Source organism: Lissotriton vulgaris, chromosome 5, assembly GCF_964263255.1.
Source record: "Lissotriton vulgaris chromosome 5, aLisVul1.2, whole genome shotgun sequence".
Classification (NCBI taxonomy): domain Eukaryota; kingdom Metazoa; phylum Chordata; class Amphibia; order Caudata; family Salamandridae; genus Lissotriton; species Lissotriton vulgaris.
Window position 1 is genome coordinate 1,560,227,407 of NC_141693.1, and position 15,677 is coordinate 1,560,243,083.

The window sequence follows — 15,677 nt, forward strand, 5'->3', positions numbered from 1 at the left end:
TAGCACAGCCGGAGCCATATGGCGTGAGATTTATGGGCGGTATTTGTGCATTTATTCAGGCTGCTGGCCTTGGGCGCTCAGGCAGCGCCCAGAATTTAAAAGCTGCATCTAATACGCGCTGTCCTTGGGAGAAGCCACTCTCGAAGTACAAGAGTTCATTTCTCATTCCCCTCCATATTGTCTATAAACCACCGTCTCGGCCAATGTTCACATTCGTCAGGTTGTAGCCACGCCAAGCCTCCCCGGAGATTTATCATTGCAAGCAGGGGTTGTCTGCCTTGCTAATGATGTTTCGTCTATCTCGGCTTAATTCATCGGAGATTTATGCACACTTTTAAATTTGCAGTCATTACTCTCAATAAAACCTGGCAGGGCTGTGTGAGTGAAGCCTCCTGCAGCAAACTAGTGGCGGGAGAGCCGAATTGTGGTCGTGGTTACCGAGCTACTCACGTGCTAGTGGACATATCAAATTGCCTAACAGCATAGCAAGCTCCTGGAGACAATGTATGAAATTAGTGGGCACTATTAAGATTATGTAATACCAGAACTAGCAATCAGATAATAATCACAAGGCGAACAGCAATATAGGCGACCAAAACCACACTATATTAGAGGCAACTGGACTGAAGCCGCAGAGCGCACGCTGGGCAAAGCCCTTTGATGTGCTGTGAGCGGCAGGAAACTGAAAGTACGGCCGGCCTGCGGCCGTCCATGAATAATTAGGGGAGGAGAAGCCCTTTGATGTGCTGTGAATGCGCGTGCTTGTTTGCTCACGTGATTCACGTGAACTTCATGAAAACCGCGGCTGAAAGCCCTTGGTTTGACGAGGATTTTGCCGACTTGAATTCTCGCTCCCTCAATGCGCTTGCGCGCATTGTAGGTCACGAGACCTAAAAATGACACAGTGTGTGGGGGATCGAGATTAGGCCAGGGGGAATACAAGCAGCGATATCGAAACACACCGTATGAAATAAAGTGTTTACAAATCTAACATGGCCTTGTTGAAGCTATACAGTCTCTACCTTACTGTGAGAGCATAGGCAGAAACAGTGCAGGACCAATTTGATTAAAACAATAGATCGTGCGGGTGATCGAGATTATGTCTGAGGTTTTAAAAGTGGGATGTGGAATCCTGCTTATAAGAAATGCTCATATACTAAATTAAAAAAATAGTTCAGAGGACACGACATTCAATGGCACTAGTATAAGCGGACACCAGCTTTTTCCCAGCCTCAAACAGTGTTGGGGAGGGGGGAGGAGAAGTGCGACACAGCGGGCAGGGGAGCGGGCGGAGTGGTTAAAAAAAAGAAGACGGAGGGAAGGCAGAGAAGGGGAGGGGGAAGGAGAAATGCGACACGGCGGGTAGGGGAGGGGCGGAGCGGGGAGAGCCAAAATTACACGCGTTTAAAAAACAAAGGGCCAAATCCAACAAGGTGCCTTAGTCTTTCCATTACGTTCAGTGGACTGGCCGGATAGTGGTTCAAAATTCCATCAGCAAATAATGGAGTGCAGTGGAGTTGAAGAATGATGACATTAATTGTTGCCAATGCTATGAATCTTAAAGACGGAGTGAAGACAGAGAAGGGGAGGGGGGAGGAGAAATGCGACACGGCGGGCAGGGGAGGGGGCGGAGCGGGGAGAGCGGCGATGAGGGTGTGAAGCAGCAGGGGCCTTTGAAGTGAAGCTAAGCTTCACTTCAAAGGTGTGGAAGGAGTGCTGCTGGGGAACAGATGGCGATTTGATGATGTGCACGCGCATTTTAGGTCAATGCGCTTGCGCATTGACCTAAAAGCGCACGGGCACAGCATCAAATCGCCAGTCAATTGCCAGTCTAGGTAAAGCTTATTTAAGCCCCTATAGTCTCGCTCTGCTCAATGAGCATGCGCATTGAGAGGCGAGACCTAAAAACAGTTTCAGTATTTTCTTTCTTGGAAAAAAAAAGGAAAACTTTTTGGTGCAGTGTTGCGTCATCCTGACACAGTTCTGCCACCAATCAGCAATATGCATGTACAGGAACCATTGTGATGGCAGGCCCTGCCCATGCTTTACAAATAACCACCTGCTTGACGGTCATTTATAAATTTGAATGGGCAGTCCCTCCTACAGGGGGACTGCACGTCATGGCAGAACGACGCACAGTCCATCAAAAATTTAAATCATGCCACAAGTCTCCCGTTCAGTCTCTTCCTTTCCCCACCAATCACATACAAGGATCAGCATTGTACGACGAGAGGAGAGAGCAGTGATTGCACCAGTTATTCTTGCCAATTGTAAATACAAGTTATATAAGATTACTTGTGATTTACCAGTCACCTCACATCCATGTACACCGATATATTATTTTGTTGCATCCATTTGCTCTCAGATGCTTGATACTTTGTATGTACACACTTTTGTTATTCATGATCATCTACCAATGCCTTTAAGTATCTATGTACAAACACTTTATGGTTCTAGATTGTTTCTGGCATTCATATGTACCCAAGTCAGTACATCAATTTTTACCTCTATGTACTTAATTCTTGCTCATACTTATTGCCCTTTTTGTGTCCTGTATAGCACTCCGGCAGTTTCATGCCTTACAGCTGCTAAAAAAACTATACAAATAAACGCAAGGCTGAAGAAAGGAAACAGCAGCCAATGACTATAAATGCAAGTAGTCAGGAGAATTCAACATCATCTTCATTTCACCCCAAGGATCCTACTACATGCGTACCATGACTGTTAACCCTAATCTATGAAGGAAAGGCCCAGTAGCCAATGTGTCCCTTCACTTACTTCACCATTGTCTTTGTCAATGGTATGAGACTCTTCAAGTATGCGGTCCACCTCCACATAGTCTGGATTGAATGGCTCCTCATCCTCCTGGAAATAGTGCCGCATCTGCGCCATCTTGGTTTTGAAGCGCTTCAGTTTCTGGTGAATGCGTTTGTCCTTCTCCAGTTGTTCAATTGTAGCCCACTCACAGTGCAGGTATGAACTGAACAAAGCAGAAAGAGAGTCAGTTACCAGAAAACCATATTGAATTTGTTGTGACTTTTGTAATGTGGTAAACACATTGCCTTTGAAGTGTATGTATGGAGGAGAGAAAGAGGGAAAAGAATGAGAGAATGATTTTAAAACGGAGTCTATCTGATAGATGCAGGGCAAGTATTAGCTGAGAGACTACAATATTTCTTATGCACTACTTGAGCAATGCAAAAATAAATGAATTAATAACTACATACAACAAAAAAAGAGAGAAACCTTCACCCTGTGCAAACCATATTATCACAAAATCTCCCAGACCTATGAAATATGCGAGAACCAAATCAGAAGCCAAATGACAACCTCAGCATGGGAATGGAGAATGTCAACTCATTATGGATAAGCAGAAACAGAGGGGAAAGGGTGGAGGAGATTCCCCAAAGAGGTAGCGTAACAATGATTCAATGTTTTCACAAATTATGCAGCAAGTTGCAAACAAAGAAATCTTTACACAATGGAAAATTATTTGTAGCAATTCGGATAGTCTCACACTCGTCTTAAAAACTGGATAGGAAATGGCTAATAAGGCAGAACCAGTAGTCCTAATTGTGACCGCAGGCAATTCCAGTCCAGTTGGGAAGAGTGAGCGCAGGACAACAGATTATATTAGAATAGGTTATAACAGAGTAGTGAACGTAGAAGGGTAGTGTTTAATAAGACCTTCTTTTAAGAGCAGTAGAGAACAGAATGGTTTCTTACCAGTAGGAGTAGTTTTGCAGCTTGAAGAGTTTCTGGATTATCCTGCCATCTAGTTGCTGGGTCTAGAATGCTGTATGTTGCCCTTCATTTGTGTCTTTTTGTTTTTAAACACTGCCTATGTTGACCATTTGGCTATAGGTCCCACTTTGACTACATCAGACGCAGCTTCAAGAATCCTCTGTACGTGGTAGCCATCTTCAGATTCTTTTTTTTTTCCTTCCTCCTACCCCTGTTGAAAAGTCCCTCATTCTGGGGAGGCGGGCGGGTCGCATGTGAATCCAGAAACTCTTTAAGCTGCAAACCTGCTCCTTCTGGTAAGTGACCATTTCGTTTTGCAGTGTGAATCATTTCAGGATTCACATGCTGTGCATTGACTTTGCAGCAGTTTTTCACGATCCTTAGGAGGTTGGGCTATGATGAGATTGTGTTTGCAAACAGATGCTTTGGAACTCTGTCTCAACTGAGCTTTTTTGTTGGTCTGAAGGTCCGCACAGTATTGTTTGGAAAAAAAGTGTGTAGATGACCAAATGACTGCTTTACATGTATCCTCAATGGGAGATATTGAAGATGAATGAGAGTGTGGCTCCCTTTTTCCTTGTCTAATGAGTACTAGGCCTTTCTTCCAGTGCAACTCCCACTGTTGCATGGCATCTCTGGACTGTCTGTACTATCAATCTTGCTATGTTTTTTTTTAGCTTACTGGCATCATGTAGGAAGCTGGCTCTGTATATACTATACCAAAGTAAGGTATTGTGTGCACAGATTCCAGTAGCTCCCCAAAGGCTTACAGAGGTAAAAGTAGAGAATACCTTACTATTTGTGGTAGTGTGGGCGAGCAGTAAGGCTTTATCAGAGGGTAGTGTTAAGCATTTATTGTACACACTCAGGCAAGAAATTATGTCACACACTCAAAGACTGAACTCTGACCAATTTTTTTTGTATAAACATTATTTTATTTTTATTTTATTTTTAGACCCAAGCAGGACTTGGTGCAGATAAGTAAAATAGTACTTTACAATAATAATACAGTTGAATGCAATTGAATGAGGTTGGCTTTGTTGCAAGTAGGTCAAATGTTTACTTTTAAGATTACTTTTTCTAATCTATGTGATGTGCCTCGATATCACTCTGGGGCATTCCCTAGATAAAAGGCAAGTCAAACAATTTAACACCTTAGCTGCGGTGCAATTCCCTCCCCAGTTCTGCGCTGTCCATTCGAACTAGTGCTGAATGAACGTTCAATGGACGTGCGCAGCACTGGAGAGGTAGTGCTACCGTCGGCCAACGCCCCGACGCAGCACTTAAGGGGTTAAACAAAACACAGTATGAAAATAAGTTACTCACATGTAACTTCGGTTATCCAGTATTGGTAACTTTCATAGATTCACATGCCTGAATCATCCCCCGTCGCCGAAGTGGGAGTCCCACGGTATATAAACAAGCATTTGCAATGCAAATAAGTCTCGCAGCATTAAAGTTTGAGTTACTGGCATTGTAAATGACAATGCTTTGCATTAAAAAAAAATTATTTTGCAATTGGTATATAAACATTGTTTGTGACTCGTTAGCTGTTGCTTATGCCAAGTTGGCAGTAATATAGAGTGTTAGTCTTGCTTGTGATAACCACTCACTCAAAGCTCAGACTTGAAGATACAATCCTAAAATAAACCAGACCCCCATCAACTGTATGGCACTGAAGGTCTACGTAACTAAACGTCTTGTATTTCTCATTACACCTCTATATCCAGTTTAGCTCACTACCTTGATAGAGGCGTACCAGAAATCATGAAATACTAACATTGTTACTAAACCACAACAACTAGTGGCTACTGTCTTAATCACCTTCCCAAAGGTGTAATTCCACCCCCCATAGAGAGCTTACTGTTAGTGGAAAGCAAAATAAAGTAGTAACATTGCCACCCAGCCTACCTGTCAGTCGTTGCTTCGAGACTGTCCTGAGTCGTGGGGGAGGCACCAAACCGAACAGGAGGCTCCTTTAAATAGATAGTGTGGGGGACTCTTATTGCTACTACCACTTGTTTACTATGCCGAATCGGAACAATCCTTACTTAGCAATGGATCAACCTATACCAACATGGATCAAGGCCATGGAAATCCAAGAAGATAGGATGGTCTCTTCATGTTTGTACTCTTAGGTTATTTGAGCAACACTCGGTACTAGCCACCGCTCCGTGCCCGTATTTAGAACTAAAAAGTGACGTCAGCAATATAGCGTCTGTAGTCTTTGTACAGAAGCAACGTGCGGCATGTGTATTTCGGAAAATTCTAAAGGGGAGACAACCTGAGCCAAAAAAGTCTGTCAGTCAAAACCGCACCTCCACAAACGAGTGTAGGGATTTAAAATCCGAATGCTCCCCAGATGCGCCGCAATGTCCTGACGTGTGATGAACTACAAAATGACATCATAGAGTAGACGTTTGTAGTTTTGCACGCAGGGACGGTTCCGCGCACGCGCCCACGGATGGCCAGAGAAGCAGTGCTGGTGAAGCGGGGCTCCCATGCCCGACGGAGAGCCCCGCAGAGTCTGCAGAAGTCCACAAAGCCGGTAAGTGGGGCTTAGTTGGAGGGGGGAGAGGGGTTCGCTTGTGTGTGCGCGCTTGTGTGTGTATGTGTGCGGCGGCGGGGTCTCTGTATGTGTGTGTGCGTGGGTGTGTGTAGGTGCGCTCGTGTGTGTGTGTGTGTCTCTGTTTGTGCGCATGCGTGCAGGGGGAGGTGTGGCTGTGTGGCAGCTTTCCAGGAGAGGAGACAGGAGGGAGGTGTGGCTGTGTGGCAGCTTTCCAGGAGAGGAGCTGGCCACAGCGAGCGCGTGCGCGTGGCCTGCTCAATTCCGAGCGCGCAGCCAGCTTCTATCCCCTCTCCTGGAAAGAAGACTCCATAACAATAGGTCTCTGGCGAGACCGCGCTTTGCGCGGTTCAACGCCTACGAGACCTAAAAAGCAGTGCCAAGAGTAAATTACAGTAGTGGGCCCTATGAGAAGGCCTGAGGCCTAGATTGTAGTAGCCTATCTACCTCATTATGCTAAAAAGACCAACGTCTTTTCTCAAACCAATCAGCTTACAGTACCCTCTATAATCCTCTCTGCAGAGCCAGTTCTCCTCAGATTTTCGTTAGCACAAGTGGGAATAAGTATCCTAAGATTAGAGAACTGACTCTTCGGGGAGGAGGGTGGGTGCATGTGAATCTATGAAAGATACCAATACTGAATAACCGTAGTTACAGGTAAGTAACTTGTTTTCTTATCCAGTATTGGGGTATCTTTCATACATTCACATGCCTGAATCAGAATAGCAAGCAGTAAGGCAGGCAAAAGTCTGTTGCAGATGGAGGGAGACTTATTGTGGTATACTCACATAAACTTATGATAAACAACCAACAATTGCAAATGAAATGATCTACTCATAAAACAGTAGTCATAAAACATTCATAAAGTATTTCACAGGAAAGGAATATCAGTCTAACATACACAAGTAACCTGTAAGATATGTACTTCTTTTATCTGAACAAGTTATTGAAAATTAAACACTCATTATAAAATGCAGTAGACATTGTTACCTGAATATGCTCTTATGGAAACAGGTGACTTAAAACTACTTGACCAACTGTCCATCCTCTTGATTTACTGATTGCAGGCAGTAATGTCTTGTAGACGTGTGGACATTCTTCCATGTCGCAGCACGGCAAATGTTTCTAGCGTCACTCTTGCAAACAATGCTGCAGACGCTGCCACAGCCCTTGTGGAATGAGACCGAACAGTCCTTTTCAGTGGGCGGTTAGCCTTGATGTGGCAGAAATGAATAGCGGAGGCTATCCATCTGGAAATTGTGGCCTTAGTGACCGCTTTCATCAATGTAGTCTGGCCATAAGCCACGAACAATTGATCTGATTTCCTTATGTTCTTTGTTCTCTGAAGATAAAACTTTAAACCTCGCTTAATGTCCAAAGAATGCAATGTTCTTTCTGCCGGGGTTGTAGGGTTTGGAAAGAAAACCTGCAACTTTACTGGTTCATTCAGGTGGAACTGAGAAGGCACTTTGGGTATGAAGGTTGGATTCGTTCGAAGAGTGACATACTCTTGGGAAAAATGTAAGAAGGGTTACTTTATAGTGAAGGCCTGAATTTCTCCTTCTCTTCTGGCGGAATTTAGTTGTAGAAGCAAAGCGACCTTCGATGTCAAGAACTTTAGATCAGCTTTGTGGATTGGTTAGAAAAGGTGCTCCATCAGCTGTGAGAGGACCGTGTTAAGCTCCCATTCCGGAGGTGAAGGTTTAACTGGAGGAAAAGCCCGGAAAAGACCTCTCATGAACTGTTTTATTAGCGATGAAGAGTATAGCGATGGAGTGTTAGCCACCTTCCTGTACCTTGATAAAGCCGCTAAGAGGACCTTTACTGATGAGAATGAAAGACCAGAGTGAGCCAAATGCAACAAATAAGGCAGTATTTTTTCCGCTTGAGCTTCAATAAGGTGTAAAAAGTTTGAAGCACAACAAGTGCAGAAACGCATCCATTTGAGACGATAAGTCTTTAATGTGCTCTGGGCTCGTGCTTTCTTCAAAATGTCTCGGCAGTCTTGAGGAATTTGGAGATGTTTAAATTCTAAGAAGTTAGGAGCCATGCGTGCAATTTCAGCGATTGAGGGTCTGGGTGAAGTATCTGACCCTCGTTGCGCGACAGTAGTGTTGGAGTTATCAGAAGTTTGATCGGAGGCTCCTGCGATAGTAACATGAGCTCCTGAAACCAAAATTGACGAGGCCATCTGGGACAAATTAGAAGAAGACGTCAGCTCGCCAACTTCATCTTGCCTAACACTCGTGGAATTAACGGTATTGGAGGAAAGGCGTAAGCATAGATCCCTGACCATTGCATGGACAGGGCATTCCCCCTTGATCCCTGTTGAGGGTATCTGCTGGCGTAATACCAGCATTTCTTGTTCTGCTGGGTTGCAAATAGATCCAACATTGGCTTGCCCCAAGTATGAAACACCCTGTTCAGTTGATTGTTGTTCAGCTCCCACTCGTGGCAATCCGACGAGGACCTGCTTAGTTTGTCCGCTAGGGTATTGTGGAGGCCCCTGACGTGTTCTGCCTTGAGAGTTATGTTGTGTATTGTCAGCCATTCCCATAACTCCTGGGCCTTTTTGGACAGTGTAGCTGACCTTGTCCCTCCTTGCTTGTTTACATAAAACATGCTGGTGGTATTGTCCGTTGGGACCAGGAATGAGGACCCTGCTATTCTGGGAAGGAACGCTTGTAGAGAAAGAAAAATGGCTCTCAACTCTAGACTGTTGATGTGGCATAGTCTGTGTTTTTGAAACCATTTGCCTTGCACCTGTAAGTCTTGGTGATGACCTCTCCAGCGCTCCATGAACGCATCCGTCATCAGAATGAAATCTGGAGGAGTTTGCAAGAATGTGAGTCCTTGTTTTAGATTGTGTAGTTGTGTAGACGTGCCAAAGGAATGAGATTGATGGCTGAAGAGCACATCCCCAAAAGAGACGTGAATAGGCGAACTGAAAGTGACCTTCTTCTTGATAGCTTTATGGCCAATACTTGTAGTCGAAGTTGTCGCTTTTGAGACAAGAATGCCTTGCATTGCATTGTGTACAGACAAGCTCCTAGGAACAGTAGGTTCTTTCTCAGAGTCAATTGAGATTTGCTTTTGTTGATCGTGAAGCCTAAAGATGCAAAGAGAATGCGGCATACTGCAATGTTGTTCCTTACTTTGACCTTCGACGGACCTTTGACTAGCCAGTAGTCCAAGTTCGGGAAAACCTGGACCCCTGATGAGCGAAGTGCTGCCGCTACCGGAGCCAGGCTCTTTGTAAAAATCCTTGGAGCCGACTCTAGGCCAAATGGAAGTACTTAGTACTGGTAATCGGCACCAACCACAGTAAAACGGAGATATTTTCGATGTTTTGGGTGGATTGGGATGTGGAAGTATGCATCTTCCATGTCCAAGGAAGCCATATAATATCCCTCGTTGAGGCAACTTAAAATGGCCGAAAGAGTGACCATTCGGAAACCCTGCTTCTTGAGATATTTGTTGAGATTGCCCAGGTCTAGGATCGGTCGCCATTCCCCTGAATTCTTTTTTATGAGGAAAAAACAGGAATAGAAACCAGTCCGTCTCCGATGGATTTGAACTTTCTCTATAGCATTCTTGAGAAGCATTGCATGAACTTCCTTGAATAATAAGTGAAGACGATGGGGCGGAGTTGTTGGAGGTTTGGTGATGAACTCCAGGGTGTGACCATGCTGGACTAGGTCCAATACCCATTGATCGGTAGTGATGTGTTGCCACTGTTGTTAGAGCAGATATCTTCGCGCCCACAGGAAGGTAGGTAATTGAGGTTGTCGCCCAACTGACCTCACTGTTTTTTTTTAGTGTCTCGCCCTTGATTGTTTGTGCGCTTTCTTCCTCCTTGGCGAGAGAAACCAGTTGATCCGGACTGGCGATAAGAGGATTGATAGTTTTGACGATATTGAGGCTGGTATTGTCTGCCTTGTTGATAGTAACTTCCTCTGGAAGAATAACCAAGTCCTCTTGCGCCTCTGAAAGATCCTCTTTTGTACTGCAGTGAACCCAGTGATCTTGCAGTATCAGTGTCCGTTTTGATTGCTTGGAGAGCTTCATCGATATGCTTCTCAAACAGGGACTCTCCTTCATATGCCATGTCCAGTATTTTTAATTGGACCTCGGGCCTAAAGGTAGTGACGTCTCAAAACAGCAGCTCCTGCCAGCTGTCTCAAATTTGTGTTCGCAATGTCTAATGCGCAGTCAATAGTTTCCGCAGCTGCGCGCTCTCCTTCCATTAGGATCTTGCAAGCCTCTTGTTTTTTTGTCCTCCGGAATCAGATCTATGAGCCCAGCCACTTCGGACCACATTTCACAATCACAGCGCCCTATAATCGCCAAGGAATTTGCCGCTCTGATAGATGCAGCAGCCATAGTGGAGAATTTTTTACCAATAAGATCCAAACCCCGCCCCTCCTTATCTGGTGGTGTAGTAATAGGGGTGGCTGGGTTCTTCTGTGCGGCCTATGAAATGACCGAATCCGGCCGCGGTTGACCAATGAGGCATGAAGGACTACTGAGTGGGGCACGATATTTCTTGTCAATTCGTGGTAACACAGCAGGCAAAGAAGCGGGATTTTTCATCACCTTAATGCCCTCTTGCCAGATGTAATCTATATTAGGAATGGCTCTAGACACCTTCCTAGTTTCCTCTTTAAAATCATGAAGAAAACCGTCTGTTTGCTCCACCGTCACTGGGAGCTGAAATCTATTTGCTGCGCGCTGCATAAGATTAGGGAATCCAACTACATCTTCAGGTGGCGAGTCTGAAGGTTGTGGAGTTGGGGAGATGGCATGGGGATAACGTAGTCCTCCCACGGATCCGATGGAGGTATGTTTGGTAACTCTCCTTTCTCTACTTCTTCATCCGAAGAAGTGTCCGGGTCTGTGAAGGCAAATCAGGTTGCGGAGCTTCTATGACCGGATTAGGTGGTGGAACTTGAGGTGGAGGAACCAGGACTGCAGGTTGAGCTGGTTGCGGCGGAAAACGTTTATAACCTGCGAGCATAGCCTGCAAATCCTGAATAAGGTTTGGCTGTAAGTGAGTGACCTCTGAAATCTGAGGTCGTCTTTGGTATTCCGTATAATGAGGCACTACAATGTCGTCCTGGGAATAGTGTCCTGAATATGTATCGTCTTAGTCTTCATCCTGGCACTTAATAATGAGTTCGAAAGGATGGCAAGCCACTCCAAAAGCTCCCTCATTATCGTCTTCCTCAAAATCCTCTTCCTCATCATCAGCGTAAGATTCTAGAAGATGAGAGGGCATGAGCGGTGAAATATAAGATCCTTGTTGCCTCTGGTAGGATACCAGCTGGAAGGTTTTTGATGAGTAGGGTAGAGAAAGCCTGCTTCGTAGAGATAGGCTTAATCGAAGTGGAGTCCATTGATCTTGATGGCACCAGTGACAATGGTGAATTTGCTAGGTGTAAAGACACAACCGTCGACGATAGGACCATCGTCGACGAGGTAGACGGCGAAGGAATCGAAGGAATTTACTTCAACAAGACCGTTGGCGATGGACTCTACGTCGACGGGACGATCGTCGACGGGCTGGACGTTAACGGGGTCGCCGTCAACGTACTCGTCGTCAATGTCGTCGACGGACTCCGCTTCTTAGTCGACGAGACTGTCGTCGACAGGGGCTTCTCAGTCGACTAAAGCTTCTTCGTCGTCGAGGCTGTCGCCGACGAGGGTTCTTTTAGCCACTTGAATTATCCTCTTGAGATCTCGCTCTTTTACTGGAGGTAGAACTCTGTCTTCATCATCCGTAGAGGAGGATTTTAGCCACAAAAGGACTCTGCCCTCCCTATTCCTTAAGGTTTTAGAAGGGAAGGTGCGGCAGATCTTACAATTTTTAGCCTCATGTTTTGGGTAGAGGGAATAAAGGCAGTCCTTATGCTGGTCATCAACATGGACCCTTTTCTTTTCGCAAGTTCTACAAGGTCTAAACAAGGCCTTGTCATACATCCTGAAGCTTTGAAGAAAAAACTGAGTCAAGACTCAGGGAGACTCCCTTCCACACGACGTGCGGTGAAAATCTGAGGAGAACTGGCTCTGCAGAGAGGGTTCTAGAGGGTGCTGTAAGCTGATTGGTTGGAGCAAAGACTTTGGTCTTTTTAGCATAATGAGGTTCATAGGCTAGTACAATCTAGGCTCAGGCCTTCTCAAAGGGCCTACTAATGTAATTTACTCTTGGCACTGCTTTTTTATATACCGTGGGACTCCCACCTCGGCGACGGGGGATGATTCAGGCATGTGAATCTATGAAAGATACCCCAATACTGGATAACTTACGTTTCCATACAAAAACCCTCAAAACTTACACGTTTTTCCAAAAGAAAACACTCACTGCAATCCGATGGAGGAAAATGAGGTTATCAGTTTGCAGGTAGGTTACTGTCTTTGGGGTTGAGTTTCTGTTAGAACAAGGGTTCCCCCAGGGTCAAGGATGCACTCAAAAATCACCCCAGCTGCATTAGGGTGGTCGGGTGCAGAGTGCGGAGGTGAAATGTTATCCAATGGGAGATAGAGGGCCTCCTGTTGGTGGTTGCTCACGGGTAGGCCACTTGGATGAGGAAGCAAAGCTCCTAGGGTGTAGCTCAGGGCTAAGGGAGATACAAGATCGCACATAAACTGAGCACTGGGGCGGCCGGGTGAAGGGTGCTGGATTGACGTCAGGAGCTCTGTTTTCAATGGGGAAGCTCGTCAGGACAAACCCTGCATGCTCAGGCACGAAGATCTTCTAGAGGCGACCACCAGTTGGAGAGGTAAGTTGGGATGTCGAGGGATCCCGGGATACCGTCGGTTGGACACCCAAGGCTGTGGGGCGTCGGGTGTAGGGGTGTCTTTTGTCAGGTTTTCCTTACTGGCTCCGGTCGAGGTTGGGGGTGAATCCAGATAGGGGCTGCAGGCGTCATCGGGAGACTTGAGGTAGGTCAGGCATCACCAGATCTCAGGTCAAGATCACCAGGGAGACCTCATGGTGTTGGACCACTCGAATTTGGGCCATGGTGGTCCGGTGCAGACTCGTGGATTTGGCTGGAGCCAGAGTCTGTTTGTAAGCAAATCTGGTGGTCATGGGAGACATAGTATTGTTAGTGAAGGCAGGGCAGGTTCTCTGTGTTCACACCAGGATTCCGCTAGAGAGTGGGGCAAAGTCAGTTGGTGTCCTCCTCTTCTTCATTGAGCACGCTCTTCATTTCTTCTAGTCTAGTCTCAGGCACGGTTCATTTGCCCCTATACACTAAAATTAGGGGCGTTTCATGTAGGTACAGGTCGGGATCAACGGGTCCCTTCCTTGGGGTGGGTACATCCGTATTTTGCCACCCTCCAATGGGAGAAGGGCATAAGTCTCACTCTGGTTGGCTGACTCCCAACATCTACAAGTTGGCGGGGACTAAGTTCTGTTTCGCATCGCTGCCTCCACCTGAAGGGTGGAGTTGGCACCGGTGGGCACACCTCTCCTCCCATCTTGGTTTTCCCACAGATTCTCCCACCCAAACCGGTGGGGGACAGTTGCTCGGAGCTACAAATGGATGAGTCAGCTCACAAAGGCGGCCTTCGTGGACCCTGCCCATTACTGGGGGAGGAGGCTTGGCACCTCTGCTCAGGATGTGCTTTGATGCAAGGTCCCAGAGAGCGGGAGGCTCTTAACCCAGGGGTCGAGAAACATGTCTGTGGGTGGCAGCTGGCGAGCAGCCAGGACACTAGAGTTAGGTCTTTTTTCAGGGGGCATCTCTAAGATGCCCTCTAAGTGCATTAAATCCCACACTGGCATAAGAGTGGGTTTAATGTGAGGAGAAGTTTAATATCAACCTTTCCAGATTTCATTAAAGCCCTTATGGTGCTGTGGAGTTCGGAATGACAAACTCTCACATATACTCTTCATGGCTTTACTCCACTTACAATGTCTAAGAATGGACTGAAACGCCGTAGCGGTACAGGGGTCATGCACCTGTACTCTCACCAGTGATACAGTGCACCCAGCTAGAGGGGTGGCTTACCTATGCCAAGGCAGTGGATGGTAGTCTGGCACACAGGATGTGTTCCAGGTCGACCCTTCACTTTTCACTAACACGCACAGCCTGCAATGGAAGTTTGTGTGTGTTGAGGTACAGAGCGGAACAATATGTGCTGCAATACTTAGAGGCCTTCTCTGGTCACAGTGCCCTTAATACCCATGGTACCTTTACAAGGGACTTGCATGCAGCGAGAGTGTTGCCAATTGGGGTGTGCAACAGAACAGTTTTAGGGAAAAAGCTCATGCCCTGAGAACCTGATTGGCAGGGACCCAGGGCACATCAAGTCAAAGTGCATCAGAAATCTGCCAAAATGTGTGGTGGAGGGTTACTGCAACAGAAGGAATATGCTACTTACCAGTATGCATCTGTTCTTGGCATGTAGGGCTGCTGGCATTCATATCTGTGCATAGATCGCCGCCTAGTGTTGGGTCCGGATGATTGCACATTGTTGTCCTGGAAGAGTCTTCAAAGCATCACGAGATAGGTGGCTCCTCCCCTGGACTACAGTGCGCATGGGCATCCTCTCCATCCTCAGATTGTTTTTCGCCATTGTGGCAGAGATGGAGTGTAATACAGTAAGTGATGACCATGCCTGAGAATGATTCTGAGTGCTACAGCTGCGACAGGCACCGGGGAGGATGGTGGGCGATCTGAATGTCAGTAGCCCTACATGCCAAGAACAGATGCATACTGGTAAGTAGCATATTCCGTTCGAGGCATGTGGGCTGCTGAATTCATATCTGTGCATAGAATAAATAGCAGTTACCTCCTTATCGGCGGTTGCCCGTGCCAGCTGCAGCAGTCTGAAAGAGTTCTGAGAACAGCCTGTCCTACAGCCGCCTGCTGTTTGGAGTGTACATCTACGCAGTAGTGTTTGGTAAATGTATGTATGGTGGTCCATGTGGCTGCTCTACATATATCCTCTAGAAGAATGTTACCCAGGAAAGCCATGGATGCCCCTAACTTGCGTGTGGAATGCGCTCTTGGGGGAACTGTTAAAGTGTGTTTAGCTTTTTGATAGCATATTTGAATGCATTTAACTATCCACCTGGCTATACCTGATTTGGAAATAGGGTTGCCTTTATGTTGTGGAGAGAAGGCAACAAACAGTTGTTTAGTTTTGCGAAAGTCCTTTGTCCTGTCGATGTAATACAGGAGAGCTCTTTCGACATCTAAAGTGTGCAGTGCTCTGTCTGCCACTGAGTCAGGGTTTGGAAAGAAAACTGGCAGTTCAATGTTTTGATTAATGTGGAACTGCGAGATTACTTTTGGCATGAACTTAGGGTTGGTGCGCAGCACCACCCTATTAGCATGAATTTGAAGGTAGGGCTCTT

At 46.2% G+C, this 15,677-nt stretch overlaps 1 protein-coding gene across 1 annotated transcript in view; it reads right to left on the reverse strand.

Moving 5' to 3' along the window:
- CHD8 (chromodomain helicase DNA binding protein 8) overlaps nucleotides 1-15,677 on the reverse strand; it is a 911,220-nt gene that overhangs the window by 612,459 nt on the left and 283,084 nt on the right. Inside the window, exon 9 of the mRNA XM_086919771.1 lies at nucleotides 2,779-2,980. Coding sequence (XP_086775897.1) covers nucleotides 2,779-2,980 — 202 coding nt within the window. The remainder of the gene's footprint in view (nucleotides 1-2,778; nucleotides 2,981-15,677) is intronic.